The sequence below is a fragment of the Pelophylax lessonae genome, assembly GCF_965119305.1.
Source record: "Pelophylax lessonae genome assembly, chromosome: 12".
Classification (NCBI taxonomy): domain Eukaryota; kingdom Metazoa; phylum Chordata; class Amphibia; order Anura; family Ranidae; genus Pelophylax; species Pelophylax lessonae.
In genome coordinates, this window is record NC_138779.1 from 18,868,685 (window position 1) to 18,892,302 (window position 23,618).

The 23,618-nt window shown below is 47.6% G+C and overlaps 1 protein-coding gene across 1 annotated transcript in view; it reads left to right on the top strand.

Moving 5' to 3' along the window:
* The first annotated feature begins 966 nt into the window (after nt 1-966).
* MEGF6 (multiple EGF like domains 6) overlaps nt 967-23,618 on the top strand; it is a 559,396-nt gene continuing 536,744 nt past the window's right edge. The window contains exon 1 of the mRNA XM_082273280.1: nt 967-1,117. Coding sequence (XP_082129406.1) covers nt 1,017-1,117 — 101 coding nt within the window. The 5' untranslated portion in view covers nt 967-1,016. The remainder of the gene's footprint in view (nt 1,118-23,618) is intronic.

Consider the following 23,618-nt stretch of genomic DNA (forward strand, 5'->3'; position numbering starts at 1 on the left):
TGCACGCTCTCTTTCTGCACGCTTTCTTCCTTCATGCTCTCTTTCTGCACCCTCTCTTCCTGCAAGCTCTCTTTCTGCACGCTCTCTTTCTGCACGCTTTCTTCCTTCATGCTCTCTTCCTGCACCCTCTCTTCCTGCACGCTCTCTTCCTGTACCCTCTCTTCCTGCACGCTCTCTTCCTGCGCGCTCTCTTTCTGCACGCTCTCTTCCCGAACACTCTTTTCTAGCACACTCTCTTCCTGAATGCTCTCTTCCTGAACGCTCTTTTCCTGCACCATCTACAGAATTCTCTATGAATCAAAGAGCTTGAAAAGAAAAGGGGAAAAAAAACCCCCCAAGGCAATCAAATCTAGGACGCCAAAGCCTTGGGCGATCTTGTATTCCCTCTCCTATGATATACTCCCTGAAGCCTGCCGGAGCTGTGTGCATTGAAGAGTCACCGACAGTGTGATCCGCACGCCGCTACCGAACGGTGAGCCAACACCGAAGACCCCCCATTGCACAAAGACAATGGGGGGAGGGCGAGGAGTTGTGGGGGGGGGGGTGTCAGGCACTAATTGTCCAATACATTGTGTCTGAAGTCGATGGTAAAGACTTTCCAATAAAAGGAGAAAGATGTTTTGTCCGGAGGGAGGTGACCTGTCTGAGCCGTCCCCTCCTCTCCAGCTGAAGGGGGGTCTTCTCTGCTCGGAGAAGTAACTGGATCACTCGTACATCTCAGGAAGACGCAGACACACAGCAGCCCGCAGGAAAACGCTTTCCCTATTCACAAACACACAAAAAGAAACATTTATATTTGGATCCCCTTTCCCATGAAGGACGCCTGCCAAAACTTTTCCTTTATAAACTTACAGACTTAGCGATGGGCTCCGTCGGGCGCTGACAGCAAACGAGGAAATCTTTTCGCCATTCGCTGGGACCGATCGATGATTAAAGAGGAAAATAAAGGAGAATTTTCATTTTTTTTTCCTCTTCCTCGCTGGAATACAGGAAACGGGAATTGAGAAAGGTGGATCATGTTACCGGTCGGGCTGCTGGGGATCTGGGGATGGATTCTGCTGCTGGATACGGGGAAGAGATGTTCTGCCACCGATGGGGGGACGCTGCAGGCGTACATGTGAGTAGTCCTGACAAAGAGGGGTCCTCGGGGACAGGACCAAAATAAGGGGGGGGGGGAGGTGTAGTCTTCACTTGTCAATGGCAAGGCTTTCATTTATTCTTGGGAGCGTGCCGGATTGAAGGGATGCTCCGATCCATCAAGTTGCAGTAGCACTGAAGGCACGCTAAAGTGGTCCCTCAACCAATCACTTAGCTGGATGGATCCAGCCTATAATCTCTTATATCTTATGGCATGTTAAAGAGGACCTGTCACCATGTAAAGTGCTACAGAGATAGATAGATAGATAGATAGATAGATAGATAGATAGATAGATAGATAGATAGATAGATAGATAGATAGATAGATAGATAGATAGATAGATAGATAGATAGATAGATAGATAGATAGATAGACAGACAGACAGACAGACAGACAGACAGACAGACAGACAGACAGACAGACAGACAGACAGATAGACAGATAGATAGATACACCGGTCCCCCCTCGCTTCTCAAAATGCTTTGCACCTGGCTGTCCTATTCCAACACTGACTTTAAAGAAAGGCATGCTAAAGTGATCTCACAAACAGTATTAACATTATCCTTTTAGCATGCCTATTCGCACTAACACGCACGCTGTGTCACACATCAACATGCTTCGTGTCAGGGCAACCAATGTCTTGTAATATAAAACACAAATTTAAAGCAGCGCTAGCCCTTAAAATTGTATAGAAATAAATAACACTAGATCTCTCCTAAAAAAACATGTGACACTCTCAAGTAAAAGATAGGATATTAAATTTTGTTAAACAATTTTTAAAAAATTATGTATAAAATATTGTGAAATGATAATATTTTTTTGGTGCTAAAATACATAGATAATTATAAAAAACTGTGAAATCGTGCTAAAGTCCATAAAAAATAAATTGGTATCCCTTAGGTGATCAAAGTAAGGTGCTCCTGTGCCGGTTATGCAATAAAGTGCTCCAAGGTGAAAAGGTGCCCCTCTTGGTTCGCTACTCACCACAGCGCCAATAATTAAGAGCCTCAACAGTATTGCAAATAAGCCTTGACACCCGGATATTTTCCTCTGTACGCCTTTCACTGTAAATAAGGGTCCGCTTGCGCATCCACCATTAAAAGAAATAAAAGGCGTATATAGTGAAGTATGTACGTATGGGTTTATTTCTGCTTAGTAGCCAAGTGCATACTTACAGCAAGTACAAGATAGTTAGGCATATACAACGTAGTGCCTCGTGGTTACGCCGCTCGGCGTGCGTTCCACGGACAGGAAGCGATAAACCGGAAGTGACGTGCCGCTCCGTACGTGACAGGAAGTGCGTCAATGCGTTTCGCCGTAGGTTCCGGCGTTTTCAAAGACCCTTCTTTGAAAACGCCGGAACCTACGGCGAAACGCATTGACGCACTTCCTGTCACGTACGGAGCGGCACGTCACTTCCGGTTTATCGCTTCCTGTCCGTGGAACGCACGCCGAGCGGCGTAACCACGAGGCACTACGTTGTATATGCCTAACTATCTTGTACTTGCTGTAAGTATGCACTTGGCTACTAAGCAGAAATAAACCCATACGTACATACTTCACTATATACGCCTTTTATTTCTTTTAATGGTGGATGCGCAAGCGGACCCTTATTTACAGTGAAAGGCGTACAGAGGAAAATATCCGGGTGTCAAGGCTTATTTGCAATACTGTTGAGGCTCTTAATTATTGGCGCTGTGGTGAGTAGCGAACCAAGAGGGGCACCTTTTCACCTTGGAGCACTTTATTGTATAACCGGCACCGGAGCACCTTACTTTGATCACCTAAGGGATACCAATTTATTTTTTATGGACTTTAGCACGATTTCACAGTTTTTTATAATTATCTATGTATTTTAGCACCAAAAAAATATTATCATTTCACAATATTTTATACATAATTTTTTAAAAATTGTTTAACAAAATTTAATATCCTATCTTTTACTTGAGAGTGTCACATGTTTTTTTAGGAGAGATCTAGTGTTATTTATTTCTATACAATTTTAAGGGCTAGCGCTGCTTTAAATTTGTGTTTTATATCATTCCTAAGATTTTCTTAGTGTCGCAGCAGCTGCCCATTTATAATATAATATTATTTTCTTTGCACTGAATTTATACACCATTTGATCACTTGGAGATTTATAATTTAGTTATTTTATTCCATAAGCGCGGGTATAAATTAGTTTTTCACAATGTCTTGTAATAGCACTGAAGGTACGCTAAAGTGCTCCCTCAACCAATTACATAGATGATATTGCAGCTTGATGAATGCAGTCTATAGTCTCATAGCTTATTAAAGAAGACCTGTCACTATGTAAAGTGCTACAGAGGTTATCAACACTATATAAAGACTTCCCAATGTGTTGTAATAGCTTTGAAAGCATGCTAAAGTGGTCCTTCAATTAGTCACTTCAGTGATAATGCAATAATGAATCAGGTCTGTGGTCTCTCACCATTGTCAAGGCTTTAATTTATCCTTGGAAGCGCGCCGGATTGAAGGGATGCTCCGATCCATTAATTTGCAGTAGCACTGAAGGCACGCTAAAGCGGTCAACCAATCATGTAGGTGATATTGCAGCGTGATGAATGCAGTCTTTGGTCTCGTAGTGTATTAAAGAAGACCTGTCACCATGTAAAGCGCTACAGAGATTGTTAGCACTTTATAAATAAAGACCATCGCTAAATACACCCGTTCACCCTCACTTCTCAAAATGCTTTGCACCTGGCTGTCCTATTCCAACACTTTATAGGACAGTCTGACTTCAATGGAAGGCATGCTAAAGTGGTTCCTAAAGCAGTCAGTGCTCTTGCAGCGTGATGTATCAGGTCTGTAGTCTCTTATCACTGTCAGCTTTTCATAGTAATATTCAGTGGCAGCCGCTCTATAGGGGGCGCAGGGGCGCTGCCCCCCCAATCTGTGGCCACAGAAAAAAAAGCTTAAAAAAAAGACATTTTTTTTAAAAAAAGCTTAAAAAAAACCTTAAAAAAAAAAATTTTAGCCCACCAGGGGCGCCGGACTAGTGGTGGGTATGGGGGGGTGGGGTTTTCACCCCACGTGCGGCGGTGTAGAGGCGCCGATTGGAGGCCTTCTGGGAGTCATCGGGGCGCATTGCTCTGCGCCCCGACACTCCCTACTTTTGTGATGTCCTGGCTGTGATTGGTCCAGATATTGAGTGAAGAAGACTATATATAATATCAGCTATTACACTGGTCCCCCCCCTCCTAAAAATGCTCTGCGCCTGGCTGTCCCATTCCAACACTTTTAAAGGGGGGCAGTCTGACTTTATAGGAAAGCATGCTAAAGCGGTCTCACAATCAGTATTAGTGTAAGTCGTTTTAGCATTCCTATTCACTTGTTCTGTTAGTGTGTTGCGTTAACCTACGTTGTGTACCGCGTTGAGGTGCTTCATGTTAGGGCAGCCAGAGCACTGGAGGCACGCTAAAGTGGTCCTTTACCAATTACTTACAATTCTATATTGGTGTGTGTCATTTTAGCATGCTTTGTCTGTATTTCTGTGTTGCATTATTGCACATGGTGTAATGTGTTAACGTGCTTTGTGGTAGGGCAGCCAATAGCACCAAAGGCACGCTAAAGTGGTCCCTCAACCAATCACTCGGGTGAAATTGCAGCGTGATGAATCCGGTCTGTAGTCTCTTATCATTGCTCGCTTTTCCTGAAGAATAAAGGGGACCTGTCATTAGATGGGAATGTTCCGTATCCAAATCGCTGCGCACATTGGCAGCCCCTTATACATGTCTGTAATAAATAAATTAGCTAAATACACCGGGGTCCCCACTTTTAAAAATGCTATGCACCTGGCTGTCCCATTCCAAAGCTTTTTTTTTGTTTTAGGGGGACTGTCTGCCTTTAAGGCATGCTAAAGTGGTCCCCCAATCAGTATTTGCATATATTGTTTTAGCATGCCGATTTTCACTTGTCTTACATTTCACCATGCTTTGCATTAAGCCGGCCAATGCACAGGAAGGGACCAAAAAATACTAAGTGTCTGGCTGTCCTCATCCAACCTTTAAAGGAAAGCATGCTAAAGTGGTCCCCCAATCAGTATTTGCATATATTGTTTTAGCATGCCGATTTTCACTTGTCTTACATGTCACCATGCTTTGCATTAAGCCGGCCAATGCACAGGAACGGACCAAAAAATACTAAGTGTCTGGCTGTCCTCATCCAACCTTTAAAGGAAAGCATGCTAAATTGGTCCCCCATTCAGTATTCGCATGCTGATTTTCACTTCCCCTACGTCGTGTCACAACGCACATTGTCAGCTCCTTATACATGCCTGTAATAAATAAATTAGCTAAATACACCGGGGTCCCCACTTCTAAAAATGCTATGCACCTGGCTATTTTGTCCTATTCCAAATCTTTTTTTATAGGGGGACTGTCTGCCTTTAAAGGAAGGCATGCTAAAGTGGTCCCTCGATCAGTATTAGCATCTATTGTTTTAGCATGCTGATTGTCACTTGTCTTACATGTCACCATGCTTTGCATTAAGCCGGCCAATGCACAGGAAGGGACCAAAAAATACTTTGTATCTGGCTGTCCTAATCCAACCTTTGAAGGAAGGCATGCTAAAGTGGTCCTTCAATCAGTATTCACATCTATTGTTTTAGCATGCCGATTTTCACTTGTCTTACATGTCACCATGCTTTGCATTAAGCCGGCTAATGCACAGGAAGGGACCAAAAAAATACTAAGTGTCTGGCTGTCCTCATCCAAACTTTAAATGAAGGCATGCTAAAGTGGTCCCCCAATCAGTATTAGCATCTATTGTTTTAGCATGCCGATTTTCACTTGTCTTACATGTCACCATGCTTTGCATTAAGCCAGCCAATGCACAGGAAGGGACCAAAAAATACTAAGTGTCTGGCTGTCCTCATCCAACCTTTAAAGAAAGGCATGCCAAAGTGGTCTCTCGGTGTCATTCTAGCATGCCTTTTTAGCACACCTCCAGTGATTTTTGCTGCGATTTTAGTCTCTTCTTATTTTTTATGGCTCTTCTTAGTAGTATCTATTTTAGCCTGGAGCTTTAAAGGGGACCTGTCATTAGATAAATACACTGGTCACCCCTGCGGGGTCTTCTGAAAATGTCACGTGCCTGGCTGTCCTATACAAACCCTTTTAACGTGACAGATGAGCACAACAAGTGACCTGTCATATAAGAGATACACAGCTTACCCCTCCAGACCTACTTCTGTAAAATGCTAAGTGTCTGGGTGTCCTCGGGGTTATGGTCTCTTCTTTTCATTTTTGATGGCTCTTATTATTATCTATTGTAGCCCAGAGCTTTAAAAGAAAGGCATGCCAAAGTGGTCTCTCAGTGTCATTTTAGCATGCCTTAAGAGCTTTTCTTTTTTTAGCACACCTCCAGTGATTTTGCAGCGTGATGAATCAGGGTTATGGTCTCTTAATTTGTGATGGCTCTTATTATTATCTATTGTAGCCCAGAGCTTTAAAGAAAGGCATGCCAAAGTGGTCTCTCAGTGTCATTTTAGCATGCCTTTGTTTTTTTAGCACACTTCCTGTGATTTTGCAGCGTGATGAATCAGGGTTACAGTCTCTTCTTATCATTTCCCATAGTAATATCTATTGAAGACTGAAGGTTTAAAGGGGACCTGTCATGAGATAAGTTCACGACCCACCCCTCCAGACCGCCAGACTTACTTCTGGAAAATGCTAAGTGTCTGGCTGTCTTTATCCATCCATTAAAGGACAGCATGCTAAAGCGGTCTCTAGATTGGTATAATTATATGTCATTTTAGCATGCCCTAAGAGCTTTTTAGCATTTGCAGCATGATGTGTCAGGACTATCGCCACCTCTTATCTTTTCAAACCACAGCTGACTATATATATGTGTGTATATAAATATATATATATATATGTATATATATATATATATATATATATATATATATATATATATATATATATATATATATATATATATAAAAGTACCCCCCCCCCCATCCCCCTGGTTTGGTGATATTGGGCCAGAGATTTTATTACAAAGTGTCATAATCTCAAAAATCTCCTTATTTTCCACTGCCGATTACTGAGCATTGGCAGCCAGTGGGAATTTTAAAGGCATAGTGACCTTCCAAAGATCAGGCAGGGAGCCGGTCTCCATCTGTCATACTATTGGCTGTGCTGACATCTGCCGCTCTTTGTGTAAATTCTTCCATAGTCGGCTCTGTGTATAGACAGGTACTCTGTGCAGAGGGGGCACTCAAAACATTTAAAGGGAGAGATACTCTGCTCACCATCTGGCTTGTCCTATTTCTCAGGGACCCCCCCAGAGAACAGATCTCTGCATTAGAGTCACCAGCTCCCCCCCCCCCCCCACACTAGAGTCTCACTCCACTTGCTACCAATGGGGTGGGCGCCCTACAGTTCCCTTGGGGAGGGGGGAGGCGCCCTATAGTACCCTGGGGGGGGCGCCCTACATTTCCCTGTGATTGAAAATAATAGAAATATCCACGTGGAGTGCAATAGCCCCCTCTTATGGCTACATTCACAATCTGCACACGCCGGAAAGGCACACAAAATCGCACCCTTTGTTTCCCGGAAATGTTTCTCCTAGCGAGCTCAGCGCCATGCATTCCGCAGCGCAATTTTGTGAGAGGGCCAGGGACTTCTTTTGCATAATTTGCGCATGGCAGCCCTTTCAAACAAATGGGCTGCTCTAGATGTGACGCCCAGGGAGAGGAACATAGCGTAATCAGGACCTCCTGCTGGTGACCCCTCTAGTGATATAAAGATCTATATCCACTTAAGCCCCGGAGGATTTGGCTGCTCAATGACCAGGCCCTATTTTGCGATTCGGCACTGCGTGATTTTAACGGACAATTGTGTGGTCGTGTGACGCTGTACCTAAATAAAATTGACGTCTTTTGGTGGTATTTGATCACCTGTGCGATTTTTAATTTTTGCGCTATAAACAAAAAAAGAGCAACAATTTTGAAAAAATAACAATATTGTTCACATTTTATCATCTGAAATTCCCCAAAAAAAAAAAAATGGAAAATCTAAAATTTTTAACATTTTAGGCCAATTTGTTTTCTGCTACCTATGTTTGGTAAAAAAAAATCGTAATAAGCGTATTTTGATTGGTTTGCGCAAAAGTTATTGCGTTTACTAACTACGGGAAAGATTTTTGTCATTTTTATTGTTTTTTTTTTTTAACGAGTAATGACGGCGATCTGCGATTTTTTTGGGGGGGACTGCGACAGTGCGGCAGACCTGATCGGATCCTTGACTGACATTTTTGACACTTTTGGGGGTACCAGTGACATTACTACAGTAATCAGTGCTATACATATGCACTGTTACTGTAATAATGACACTGGCAGGGAAGGGGTTAACTTTATTGGAGATGCATTGGTTAAATGTGTCCCTAGGGGCGTGCTTCTAACTGTAAAGGGGTGTGGCTAGTGATGGAACCACAGAGACATACGATCCTACATAGCAGGATGGTATGATCTCTGCAGTTACATCAGGGAGAATGACAGACGGCTTTGTTTACATCAGCCGCCTGCCTTTCTCCCTCTGCAGCGGACGATCGCGGGCGGAAATCGGAGCCGCTGGTCACTCGTGCAGGGATGACAGTGAACGAGCGGGGGCAGGAGCGCGCTTCCAGCGGCGCACGCTCGCCCCCTATTGGCTCGCGGGCGAGTGACGTATATATACGTCACTTTGCCCAGGAGGGGCTGACCGCTGCAGTATATGTACTTGCGGCGGTCGGCAAGTGGATATAGAGGAATCAGGACCTCCACCCTCTTGTTGGTGATTTCTCTAGTGATATAAAGATCTATAAAGAGGAATCAGGACCTCCTTCCTCCTGCTCGGGATTCCTCTAGTGATTATAAAGATCTATATAGAGGAATCGGACCTCCTACTGGGGATCCCTCTAGTGATATAAAGATCTATATAGAGGACTCAGGACCTCCTTCCTCCTACTGGTGGAGGAGGATATAGATCTAATATAGAGGAATCAGGACCTCCTTCCTCCTGCTGGTAATCCCTCTAGTGATATAAAGATCTATACTGAGGAATCCAGAGCTCCTTCCTCCTGCTGGTGATCCCTCTAGTGATATAAAGATCTATACTGAGGAATCCAGAGCTCCTTCCTCCTGCTGGTGATCCCTCTAGTGATATAAAGATCTATACTGAGGAATCGGGACCTCCTTCCTCCTGCTGGTAATCCCTCTAGTGATATAAAGATCTATACTGAGGAATCCAGAGCTCCTTCCTCCTGCTGGTGATCCCTCTAGTGATATAAAGATCTATACTGAGGAATCCAGACCTCCTTCCTCCTGCTGGTGATCCCTCTAGTGATATAAAGATCTATACTGAGGAATCCAGAGCTCCTTCCTCCTGCTGGTGATCCCTCTAGTGATATAAAGATCTATACTGAGGAATCCAGAGCTCCTTCCTCCTGCTGGTGATCCCTCTAGTGATATAAAGATCTATACTGAGGAATCCAGAGCTCCTTCCTCCTGCTGGTGATCCCTCTAGTGATATAAAGATCTATACTGAGGAATCCAGAGCTCCTTCCTCCTGCTGGTGATCCCTCTAGTGATATAAAGATCTATACTGAGGAATCCAGAGCTCCTTCCTCCTGCTCGGGATCCCTCTAGTGATATAAAGATCTATACTGAGGAATCCAGAGCTCCTTCCTCCTGCTGGTGATCCCTCTAGTGATATAAAGATCTATATAGAGGACTCAGGACCTCCTTCCTCCTACTGGTGGAGGAGGATATAGATCTAATATAGAGGAATCAGGACCTCCTTCCTCCTGCTGGTAATCCCTCTAGTGATATAAAGATCTATACTGAGGAATCCAGAGCTCCTTCCTCCTGCTGGTGATCCCTCTAGTGATATAAAGATCTATACTGAGGAATCCAGAGCTCCTTCCTCCTGCTGGTGATCCCTCTAGTGATATAAAGATCTATACTGAGGAATCGGGACCTCCTTCCTCCTGCTGGTAATCCCTCTAGTGATATAAAGATCTATACTGAGGAATCCAGAGCTCCTTCCTCCTGCTGGTGATCCCTCTAGTGATATAAAGATCTATACTGAGGAATCCAGACCTCCTTCCTCCTGCTGGTGATCCCTCTAGTGATATAAAGATCTATACTGAGGAATCCAGAGCTCCTTCCTCCTGCTGGTGATCCCTCTAGTGATATAAAGATCTATACTGAGGAATCCAGAGCTCCTTCCTCCTGCTGGTGATCCCTCTAGTGATATAAAGATCTATACTGAGGAATCCAGAGCTCCTTCCTCCTGCTGGTGATCCCTCTAGTGATATAAAGATCTATACTGAGGAATCCAGAGCTCCTTCCTCCTGCTGGTGATCCCTCTAGTGATATAAAGATCTATACTGAGGAATCCAGAGCTCCTTCCTCCTGCTCGGGATCCCTCTAGTGATATAAAGATCTATACTGAGGAATCCAGAGCTCCTTCCTCCTGCTGGGGATCCCTTTAGTGATATAAAGATCTATATAGAGGAATCCAGAGCTCCTTCCTCCCGCTGGTGACCCCTCTAGTGATACCCCCCAGAATTCTATTTGTTTTTCCCAAGGTACAGATGTTTCAGATAGGTAAAGGGACATGAAACCTCTATAGTAATTGAGGTGAATCGTCCTTCTCCATGTTATTAGTGGATGATCGGTTTCTGTATATACGATTCTTGCCTATAATGAACATTTGCAGAGAGTGGTCTTTGGCTCTTGTGTACGGCTGAGGTTATCGGCAGAGGAATTCTCTTTGGTGATGTGAAAGCCCCGAGCTGTAGGACAGAGGTTGAATATCTTTCTAGGTAAAGGCAGAAGCAGAGAGCGTTCCCCGAGGCTGTTTTCACTCATTGAATTACTAGAGGCTTACGCTTCGTCTCTCGGACAATGGCAGCAGAAACACGTGCCAGATCGGCTACAAAGAGAAAGGAAGAGTCACTGTTGTGTTTATTTAATAGGAAGTATCCATACTATGCAGTGAGCCATTAACAGCCAATCGTGGAGCACAGTGGTCAGCCACCTTGTTCTCATTATAAGTGTAAATTTACAAGCATTAGGCAATTGGCGTGCCAAATCTACTTGATTCCTTCACCATCAGACCTCAGATCAGCCCAATTTCTGCACCTTCACACGTCAGATCAGCCCAATTTCTGCACCATCAGACCTCAGATCAGCCCAATTTCTGCACCTTCACACGTCAGATCAGCCCAATTTCTGCACCATCAGACCTCAGATCAGCCCAATTTCTGCACCTTCACACGTCAGATCAGCCCAATTTCTGCACCATCAGACCTCAGATCAGCCCAATTTCTGCACCTTCATACCTCAGATCAGCCCAATTTCTGCACCTTCATACCTTGGATCAGCCCAATGTCTGCACCATCAGACCTCAGATCAGCCCAATTCCTGCACCATCAGACCTCAGATCACCCCAATTTCCACACCTTCATACCTTGGATCAGCCCAATTTCTGCACCATGAGACCTCAGATCAGCCCAATGTCTGCACCATCAGACCTCAGATCACCCCAATTCCTGCACCATCAGACCTCAGATCAGCCCAATTTCTGCACCTTCATACCTTGGATCAGCCCAATTTCTGCACCATCAGACCTCAGATCAGCCCAATTTCTGCACCTTCATACCTTGGATCAGACCAATTTCTGCACCATCAGACCTCAGATCAGCCCAATTTCTGCACCATCAGACATCAGATCAGCCCAATTTCTGCACCATCAGACATCAGATCAGCCCAATTTCTGCACCTTCATACCTCAGATCACCAAATTTCTGCACCATAAGACCTCAGCTCAGCCCAATTCCTGCACCTTCACACCTCAGATCACCTCAATTCCTGCACCATTAGACTTCAGATCACCTCAATTCCTTCACCTTCATACCTCAGATCACCTCAATTCCTGCACCTTCATACCTTAGATCACCCAATTCCTGCTCTTCGAATACCTCAGATCACCCCAATATCTGCACCTTCACCCCTCGGTTAACCCAAATGCCTGCACCTTCATGCATCAGATCACCTAATTTCTTCCACCTTTATACCTCAGATCACCCCAGTTCCTGCACTTTCATACCTCAGATCGACTCAAATCCTGCAACTTTACACCTCAGATCACCCACATTTCTGAACATTCATGCCTTAAGCCCCCCCCCCAATTCCTGCTCCTTCCCATCTAAGATCATCCCAACTTCTGAACCTTCACACCTCAGATCACCCCAATTCTTGCACCGTCCCACCTAAGATTACCCCCTAATTCCTGCAACTTCATACCTCAGGTCACTCCAATTCCTGCACCTTTTACCTCAGATCACCCCAATTTCTGCACCTTCATGCTAAAAATCACCCCAATTTCTGCACCTTCATGCTACAGATCACCCCAATTTCTGTACCTCTATGCCTCAGATCATCCCAAATCTTGCACTTTTTTACTTCTGAGGCCAGTGTCTGTGGCTTGGCATGCTGGGATTTATAGTACTAATGCTCTGCAATTGTCACAGGTGGGGGGAGGACATAAAGGGAAATTACGGAGAATAGTGAGAACTTTGTATCCCAATACACAATGGAGCACTCACAGCTATTAGTGACAAGCAGTTCTGCAGCAGCTGTGTTGGTTTTCTTTTACAACTTCCCATCCAGAGGTTTACAACACTGGGGGGCGGGGGGCAGATTCCAGACAATGGTGTGCAGAGTCCTTGTCATTCCTCCAGTCACACAGTCTATGAGTGGGGATCCTAATTCTTGGACTGGAATCTGATGAGGGGTCCTCCGAATGGGAGCTGTTCAGCAATGCCATGACTGGGTGTGCCAAATTATACCGGGGGTCCCAGATACACAATGATACTGGGGTCTCTGATACACCACACTGGGGTCCCAGATACATAATGATACTGGGGTCCCAGATACACAATGACACCGGGGTCTCTTATACACGACACTGGGGTCCCAGATACACAATGACACTGGGGTCTCTTATACACGACACTGGGGTCCCAGATACACAATGACACTGGGGTCCCAGATACACAATGAGACTGGGGTCCCAGATACACAAAGACACTGGGGTCCCAGATACACAATGATACTGGGGTCCCTGATAAAGGAAACAATGACACTGGAGTCCCAGATACACAATGACACTGGGCTCCCAGATACACAATGACACTGGGGTCCCAGATTAAGCACACAATGATACTGGGGTCTCAAAGAACACAGTGACACTGGGATTCCAGTTTGGGGACACATTGACGCTGGGGTTCCAGATCGGGGGACACACGGACACTGGGGTTCCAGATTGGTGAAACACGGACACTGGGGTTCCAGATTGGTGACACACAGACATTGGGGTTCCAGATTGGTGGCACACGGACGCTGGGGTTTCAGATCAGTGACACGCTGATGCTGGGGTCCTAGATCGGGGACACGCGAGCACTGGGGTTTGAGATTGGGGACACACTTGATGCTGGGGCTCCAGATTGGGGACACACTGACGCTGGGGTTCCAGATTGGGGACACGCAGATACTGGGGTTCCAGATCGGTGACACACGGACACTGGGGTTCCAGATTGGTGACACGCGGACACTGGGGTTCCAGATCAGGGACACGCTGATGCTGGGGTTCCAGAACAAGGGCTGACACATTGGGACAGAGGGCAGACTTATAAAGCAGGGAATGGGACTTTCCCCAAACATTCTCTGTTGGTAAATTAAATTGAAAGATTATCCTGCAGTGAATGTTTGGTGAATGTCCCATTCACTGCTTTATACATCTGCCCCTTAGTCTCTGAAACAAAACCATGCTGACACTTCACACCCCCCAGGCTCTGTCGTGGTACATTGACATTGAAGGTGTCACAACAATGACACACTGACAGTCAGGGTGTCAGATCCCATCCCGCCACAGATCAGTGACACTCTGACAGTTGGGGACACAGTCGCACAGCTGGCTCACACCGGTGACACAGACCGATCCTGCAGCCAAATCCTCAGCGCTTAAAAACATAAAATGATTTCCATCTGATAAGAGAATACCAGGATACCAAAATCACAGCAAGTCCTCGCATGTCCCCCTCTGATCTTCATCCTCGCACCCCACCGTCTTCTTCTAATCCTTTGCTGCAAAGTGTTTATCTTCCAGTCTGTAGAACGGAGTCCGATGCGTTTCGTTGTGCATGTTTAATGCATACCTACTGTGATATTACGCATTTCCAATCAGATCGAACTGGCACGCCATGCTGCGGAGCGCTTTGACATGGTGATGTTTCCCTTTCGCAGCTCCTTTCCCATATTCACACCTATAGCGTTCTATAGGTTCCTTGGAACTCTTGCCAAGTCCTGTACGGCCCATGGCGGCCCCCGACAGAGCGAGCCGTGGCTGATAAAGCGCGGCCATTCCGCCTTATTCTCAGCCTGTAATAAAATACATTTAAAATGTGACTCCACTTATCCACCAAATCTGATATTATAAGAAGCAATGATAATACAATTCATTTTGTCTATAGAACTCACTATCTTTAATTTAGTGCTTTGCCCCTGAGAATTCACATAGACCTAGGTTACCTGGTACCCATACCACTCATGGAAATAGGTAAAGCTGATCTCCGGGCAGATATCAGGCACCGTTCACATCTGAACCAATTCTGCCCCCTGCCTCCAGGCAGATATAAGGCTCTGTTCACATCTGAACCAATTCTGCCCCCTGCCTCCAGGCAGATATAAGGCTCTGTTCACATCTGAACCAATTCTGCCCCCTGCCTCCAGGCAGATATAAGGCTCTGTTCACATCTGAACCAATTCTGCTCCCTGCCTCTGGGCAGATATAAGGCTCTGTTCACATCTGAACCAATTCTGCCCCCTTGCCCGGGGCAGATATAAGCCTCTGTTAACATCTGCCCCAATCCTGCCCCCGGGCAGATATAAGCCTCCGTTCACATCTTCCCCGATTCTGCCTGCCTCAGGGGCAGATATAAGGCTCTGTTCACATCTAAACCATTTCTGCCCCCTGCCCCGGGCAGATATAAGCCTTTGTTGACATCTGCCCAATCCTGCCCCCTGCCCCTGGGCAGATGTAAGGCTCCATTCACATTTTCCCTGATTTTGCCCTCTGCCTCACTGCGGATATAAGGCTCTGTTTACATCTGCCCCTTATTCTGCCCTCTGCCTTTCGGGCAGATATAAGGCTCCGTTCACATCTGCCCCGATTCTGCCTGCCTCCGGGCAGATATAAGGCTCTGTTCACATCTGAACCCATTCTGCCCACTGCCTCTGGGCAGATATAAGGCTCTGTTGACATCTGCCCCAATCCTGCCACCGGGCAGATATTAGGCTCCATTCACATCTGCCCCGATTCTGCCCTCTGCCTCACGGCAGATATAAGGCTCTGTTTACATCTGCCCCGATTCTGCCCTCTGCCTTTTGGGCAGATATAGGGCTCTGTTCCCATCTGTCCCGATTCTGCCTGCCTCCGGGCAGATATAAGGCTCCATTCACATCTGCCCAAATTCTGCCTGCCTCTGGGCAGATATAAGGCTCCATCCACATCTGCCCCAATTCTGCCCTCTGCCTTTTGGGCAGATATAAGGCTCCGTTCACATCTGCCCCGATTCTGCCCCCTGCCTCCAGGCAGATATAAGGCTCTGTTCACATCTGCTCTGATTCTGCCCCTTTCCTCTGGGTAGATATAAGGCTCCATTCACATCTTCCCTGGTTCTGCCCCTTGCCCTTGGGCAGATATAAGGCTCTGTTCACATCTGCACCGATTCTGCCCCTGCCTCCGGACAGATAAAAGGCTCCGTTCACATCTGCCCCCTGATTCTGCCCCCTGCCTCCAGGTGTATATAAGGCTCTGTTTACATCTGCCTTGATTCTGCCCCCAGTCTCCGGGCAGATATATGACTCTGTTCACATCTGCCCCAATTCTGCCTGCGATTCAGAATTGCGCTAAGGCCCCATTCACACTTCGTGAACATGCGTTCCTGTTCATGTCTTTTTTGTGCATAGGGCAGTCCATTCACTTGCGCAATGTATTGGAGCCACGCAGGGCTGCTTTGTCATGCCTAACGAGGGCGCCCTGCGTGGCTCTGAAATGTTGCACTTCTTTGCTGTGATTGGACGTGCTGACAAATATTTACACTAGTCTTCATATTACAATACACCGAATGGGGCATTCATTGGCAGCCAGGTGGGGTATTTCCATTGAAAGATAAAATCTTGTATCTGGCCAAACGTGACCCGCATGTAGGTGGGTTGCAGCATGATGGGGCGGCAATTACTACTTACCCAGCCAGTTTCAATAGAAAAGTAATATTAAAGTAAGGCAGCAACAGTTCACAATAACCTGGGGTGGGGGGGTTCAGCTACCCAGCTGGGCACACTCAGGTTCCAATAACGTGAAGAAGTAGGTTGCAGCCAAACCTTACTCTGCCAACTCGCAAAATGCATGCCAAACATGGGAGCCAGGGTCTTAAATAGGCGCTGCCTCACCCAACATGGCTGCTCAAGCCACATTGGGCAGCAGCATCCAATAGAATAGCTTCCCCAGTGACCAAGGAAACTATAGAGCAGGGATCCTCAAACTACGGCCCCCCCAGCTGTTGTGGAACTACACATCCCATGAGACATTGTAAAACCCTGACATTCACAGACATAACTAGGCATGATGGGAATTAGAGTTTCTAAACAACTGGAGGGCCATAATTTGAAGACCCCTGCCATAGAGGAACCTTGACTTCCTCTCCTACAGCAGAAGAGTGCCTCCTGCAGGGGAGAAAATAGACTGTTTCTGCATACATGCAGGCTGTATTTTGGAGACCCCTGCTTTAATCAGTTCTGGACCGCAAGGATTTGCCTCCTTAATGACCAGGTCATTTTTTGCGATCCGGCACTGCGTTATTTAACGGACAATTGTGCCGCTGTACCGAAATAAAATTGATGTAATTTTTCTCCCACAAATAGAGCTTTCTTTTGGTGGTATTTGATCACCTCTGCGATTTTTATTTATTTTTTTGGGCTATAAACAAAAAAAGAGCGACAATTCTGAAAAAAAAAAAAAAACAATATTTTTCACATTCTTCTATAACATTCCCAAAAAAAATCATTTCAATTTTTTAACATTTTAGGCCAATTTATTTTGCTACATTTATTTGGGTACAGCGTCACACAACCGCACAATTGTCAGTGCCGTATTGCAAAAAACAGACTGGTCTTGAAGAGGGGTAAATCTTCCGAAGGCCAAGTGATTAAAGAAATTTCAAAGATTCTATAAATGGTCTCTATGCCCAAATATTGGATCTTTATTTGTAGGAGTTGCGGGGAAGGCAAAGCCACCCAGTAGCTCACCATTCCACCTCATGGCAGTATAAAGACAGATCTCTGGTAATTATACTAGCTGCCTTGACAATTCATGACTATGAAAGCAAACTGAGCGGCTTTACGTTGGCCCGGAGTTGTCTGATTGGTCGAAGTGTTTTGTGTTGGTTGGGTGTCACAGACGTTTGGCCATGTGCAGTTGATGAGTTAATGCCATCTGACAAGCTGGAGCTTCGACTCGCACCTCGTTGTCATCAGCTGATAAGGCACACGGCGGGGTGTGGGCGGGGGTGTGATGACTTATTTCACAATAACATATTTATCTATTAGTAAGTGATTGATGTACATTAAAAAACAATATTTGTAATGTTCTACTTATTTGTTGTACTCAGAAACAGAGATGTATAGTAACTAAGTAGAACTACTTCACTACTGTACTTAAGTACGGAAATGCGGTATCTGTACTTTCCTAGAGTAGAATTTTTTTCTCCTACTTCCACTTTTACTTCACTACATTTTTTCGATGATTTCAATACTTCTACTCCGATATTTTTTTTTTGTGCTGCATAGTTACTCGTTACTATTATAAAAATTACCACTGCCAGAACAGTAGATGGCAGGTTTCATGAAGCTCAAAACATGTTTATTATCAGCGCATACAGAAATAAAATGCTACTGTATGTATAAATAAAAGCTGCTTTGCCAAATCTTTCCACTAAAAAGAAAATATGAAACAAACAAATTGTGATTGTCCTTTAGGTTAATCATTTGAAATAATAAAAAACAATATGATGTTCAAACTTTTGACTTCTTTCTTTAATAACTACATAACACAGTACTTGTACTTTTACTTTCAGTACTTGAGTAGCAAAATTAAAAAAAAAAAAAAAACTACCGTATTTATCGGCGTATAACACGCGCCTAAATTTTAGAGCAGAAATTTCAGGAAAAAAGCTGAAATTTAAAATAAACAGCTTTGAACTCAGAACATTTTTTTAAAAATTAAATGTAGTCTTACCAGTGCCCACAAATGCAGCCTCATCCGCGCAGTGTCCATACATGCAGCCTCGCCAGCGCCAGTGCCCATACATGCAGCCTCGCCAGTGCTTTTACATGCAGCCTCACCAGTGCTCTTACATGCAGCCTCGCCAGTGCTCTTACATGCAGCCTCGCCAGTGCCCATACATGCAGCCTCGCCAGTGCCCATACATGCAGCCTCGCCAGTGCCCATACATGCAGCCTCACCAGTGCTCTTACATGCAGCCTCATCAGCGCAGTGTCCATACATGCAGCCTCGCCAGCACTAGTGCCCATAATTGCAGCCTCGCCAGCGCAGTGCCCATACATGCAGCCTCGCCCGTGCCCATAATTGCAGCCTCGCCAGCACCCATAATTGCAGCCTCGCCAGCGCCAGTGCCCATACATGCAGCCTCGCCAGTGCCCATACATGCAGCCTCGCCAGTGCCCATACATGCAGCCTCGTCAGTGCCCATACATGCAGCCTCGCCAGTGCCCATACATGTAGCCTCGCCAGTGCCCATACATGCAGCCTCACCAGTGCTCTTACATGCAGCCTCGCCAGTGCTCTTACATGCAGCCTCGTCAATGCCCATACATGCAGCCTCGCCAGTGCTCTTACATGTAGCCTCGCCAGTGCCCATACATGCAGCCTCGCCAGTGCCCATACATGTAGCCTCGCCAGTGCCCATACATGCAGCCTCACCAGTGCTCTTACATGCAGCCTCGTCAGTGCCCATACATGCAGCCTCGCCAGTGCCCATACATGTAGCCTCGCCAGTGCCCATACATGCAGCCTCACCAGTGCTCTTACATGCAGCCTCGCCAGTGCTCTTACATGCAGCCTCGCCAGTGCTCTTACATGCAGCCTCGCCAGTGCCCTTACATGCAGCCTTGTCAGTGCCCTTACATGCAGCCTCGTCAGTGCTCTTACATGCAGCCTCGCCAGCGCCGATAATTGCAGCCTCGCCAGCGCCCATTATTGCAGCCTCGCCAGCGCCAGTGCCACTAAAGAAATCACTTGTCCAGAAAGCATCCAGAGCCGAAAGGTAGAAGGGGGCGGGCGGCGCAGAGGAGAAGGAAGGACTCGCTGTTATCGGAAGTCGCGGCGCCTATGATTGATGTCAGCATAGGAGGCGGGAATTCCGATGACAGCGGTCCTCCCTTCTCCTCGGCGCCGCCCGTCCCCTTCTACCTCTCGGCGCTGCCCGCCCCCTTCAACCTCTCGGCGCTGCTAGTGCTTTCTGGACATTTTTTTTTCTTATATCGGCGTATAACACGCACTGCTACTTTTTCCTCCATTTTTAGGAGGAAAAAGTGCGTGTTATACGCCGATAAATACGGTACTTGCAATACTTAAGTACAAAAAATGTTGAATACTTTAGTACTTCTACTCAAGTCACTTTTTGATCGAGCACTTGTACTTTTACTCAAGTATGGGTTTCGAGTACTTTATACAACTCTGCTCAGAAATAATATTTCAGGGTCGCTGTAGAAGGATAGAAGGATCTATCATTAGACTGGTGAGCTGCAACATATATTACATTTTTATTTTTGGGTTTAGATACATTCTGAACAAAAGTTTTAGGCAAAGTTTCATAAATAGAAGTTTGTATCGTTTATTTTTATCAATTAACAAAATTGAAAGTAAAACAGAAGAGAAATCCAAATCAAGTCAATATTTAGGGTGACCAGTGACCGCCCTTTGCCTTCAAACCAGCATCAATTCTTCTAGGTCAGGGATCCTCAAACTACGACCCTTCAGCTGTTGCAGAACTACACATCCCATGAGGCAGGGCCGTCTTTAATATTGATTGGGCCCTGGGCAAAAATTTTCTTGGGCCCCCCACCTCCGTTCTTGGGACATACATAAAAATAGCAGGTAGACTCAAAATCAGTTTACTGCAGCAGATCATGCAGTGATTACAGTTGGTTGCCTGAGGTTACAGTCTATCCCTACTGCTCACAGACTGGTTGCTAGAGGTTACAATACATACTTTCTGCCTGCAAATTTTTTGCTAAAGGTTACTGCACATTATTGCTGCTCACTGAGGCATGGTCAGAGACTGCAGACATACCACAGAAGATGGTCAGAGACTGCAGACATACCACAGAAGATGGTCAGAGACTGCAGACATACCACAGAAGATGGTCAGAGACTGCAGACATACCACAGAAGATGCTCAGAGACTGCAGACATACCACAGAAGATGGTCAGAGACTGCGGACATGGTACAGAAGAGGTTCAGAGGCTGCGGACATGGCACAGGAGGGGGGGTCAGAGGCTGCGGACATGGTACAGGAGGGGAGGTCAGAGGCTGCGGACATGGTACAGGTCGGTGGTCAGAGGCTGCGGACATGGTACAGGAGGGGGGTCAGAGGCTGCGGACATGGTACAGGTCGGTGGTCAGAGGCTGCAGACATGGTACAGGTCGGTGGTCAGAGGCTGCGGACATGATACAGGAGGGGGGTCAGAGGCTGCGGACATGGTAAAGGAGGGGGGTCAGAGGCTGCGGACATGGTACAGGAGGGGGGTCAGAGGCTGCGGACATGGTACAGGAAGGGGGTCAGAGGCTGCGGACATGGTACAGGAGGGAGGTCAGAGGCTGCGGACATGGTACAGGAGGGGGGTCAGAGGCTGCGGACATGGTACAGGAGGGGAGGTCAGAGGCTGCGGACATGGTACAGGTCGGTGGTCAGAGGCTGCGGACATGGTACAGGAGGGGGGTCAGAGGCTGCGGACATGGTACAGGTCGGTGGTCAGAGGCTGCAGACATGGTACAGGTCGGTGGTCAGAGGCTGCGGACATGATACAGGAGGGGGGTCAGAGGCTGCGGACATGGTAAAGGAGGGGGGTCAGAGGCTGCGGACATGGTACAGGAGGGGGGTCAGAGGCTGCGGACATGGTACAGGAGGGGGGTCAGAGGCTGCGGACATGGTACAGGAGGGGAGGTCAGAGGCTGCGGACATGGTACAGGTCGGTGGTCAGAGGCTGCGGACATGGTACAGGAGGGGGGTCAGAGGCTGCGGACATGGTACAGGTCGGTGGTCAGAGGCTGCAGACATGGTACAGGTCGGTGGTCAGAGGCTGCGGACATGATACAGGAGGGGGGTCAGAGGCTGCGGACATGGTAAAGGAGGGGGGTCAGAGGCTGCGGACATGGTACAGGAGGGGGGTCAGAGGCTACGGACATGGTACAGGAAGGGGGTCAGAGGCTGCGGACATGGTACAGGAGGGAGGTCAGAGGCTGCGGACATGGTACAGGAGGGGGGTCAGAGGCTGCGGACATGGTACAGGAGGGGAGGTCAGAGGCTGCAGACATGGTACAGGTCGGTGGTCAGAGGCTGCGGACATGGTACAGGAGGGGGGTCAGAGGCTGCGGACATGGTACAGGTCGGTGGTCAGAGGCTGCAGACATGGTACAGGTCGGTGGTCAGAGGCTGCGGACATGATACAGGAGGGGGGTCAGAGGCTGCGGACATGGTACAGGAGGGGGGTCAGAGGCTGCTGACATGGTACAGGAGGGGGGTCAGAGGCTGCGGACATGGTACAGGAGGGGGGTCAGAGGCTGCTGACATGGTACAGGAGGGGGGTCAGAGGCTGCGGACATGGTACAGGAGGGGAGGTCAGAGGCTGCGGACATGGTACAGGTCGGTGGTCAGAGGCTGCGGACATGGTACAGGAGGGGGGTCAGAGGCTGCGGACATGGTACAGGTCGGTGGTCAGAGGCTGCAGACATGGTACAGGTCGGTGGTCAGAGGCTGCGGACATGATACAGGAGGGGGGTCAGAGGCTGCGGACATGGTAAAGGAGGGGGGTCAGAGGCTGCGGACATGGTACAGGAGGGGGGTCAGAGGCTGCGGACATGGTACAGGAGGGGGGTCAGAGGCTGCGGACATGGTACAGGAGGGGAGGTCAGAGGCTGCGGACATGGTACAGGTCGGTGGTCAGAGGCTGCGGACATGGTACAGGAGGGGGGTCAGAGGCTGCGGACATGGTACAGGTCGGTGGTCAGAGGCTGCAGACATGGTACAGGTCGGTGGTCAGAGGCTGCGGACATGATACAGGAGGGGGGTCAGAGGCTGCGGACATGGTAAAGGAGGGGGGTCAGAGGCTGCGGACATGGTACAGGAGGGGGGTCAGAGGCTGCGGACATGGTACAGGAAGGGGGTCAGAGGCTGCGGACATGGTACAGGAGGGAGGTCAGAGGCTGCGGACATGGTACAGGAGGGGGGTCAGAGGCTGCGGACATGGTACAGGAGGGGAGGTCAGAGGCTGCGGACATGGTACAGGTCGGTGGTCAGAGGCTGCGGACATGGTACAGGAGGGGGGTCAGAGGCTGCGGACATGGTACAGGTCGGTGGTCAGAGGCTGCAGACATGGTACAGGTCGGTGGTCAGAGGCTGTGGACATGATACAGGAGGGGGGTCAGAGGCTGCGGACATGGTACAGGAGGGGGGTCAGAGGCTGCTGACATGGTACAGGAGGGGGGTCAGAGGCTGCGGACATGGTACAGGAGGGGGGTCAGAGGCTGCTGACATGGTACAGGAGGGGGGTCAGAGGCTGTGGACATGGTACAGGAGGGGGGTCAGAGGCTGCGGACATGGTACAGGAGGGGGGTCAGAGGCTGCGGACATGGTACAGGAGGGGGGTCAGAGGCTGCGGACATGGTACAGAAGAGGATCAGAAAACTTTAAACAATGCACACCTTTACAGTTGAGTATCACAGCTCAGGGTTTTAGAAAAGCAAGCATTCTATTAGTGTAAGGATATACCTGGCCAGCTGGGCTCATTATACACTTTCAGAGGTCACTGGATGGGACTCCCACTCTGATCTGCTAACTCCCGAGCATGTAGGCTGCAGGGGGTGGGGTCAGAGCATTAGTGGAGCTCCCAGTCCCGCCCCCTCTCTGCTGGCTTGCTCGGGAATACAGCCTCTGTGCGCTCTGCATCATCGGGGGCCCCAATGTGTGGGTTCAAGCGGCAGCTGCTTTGGGCCCCTCAATAAAGATTGGGCCCTGGGCAGTTGCCCCGGTTTGCCCTATGGTAAAGACGGCCCTGCCATGAGGCATTGTAAAACTCTGACATTCACAGACATGACTAGGCATGAT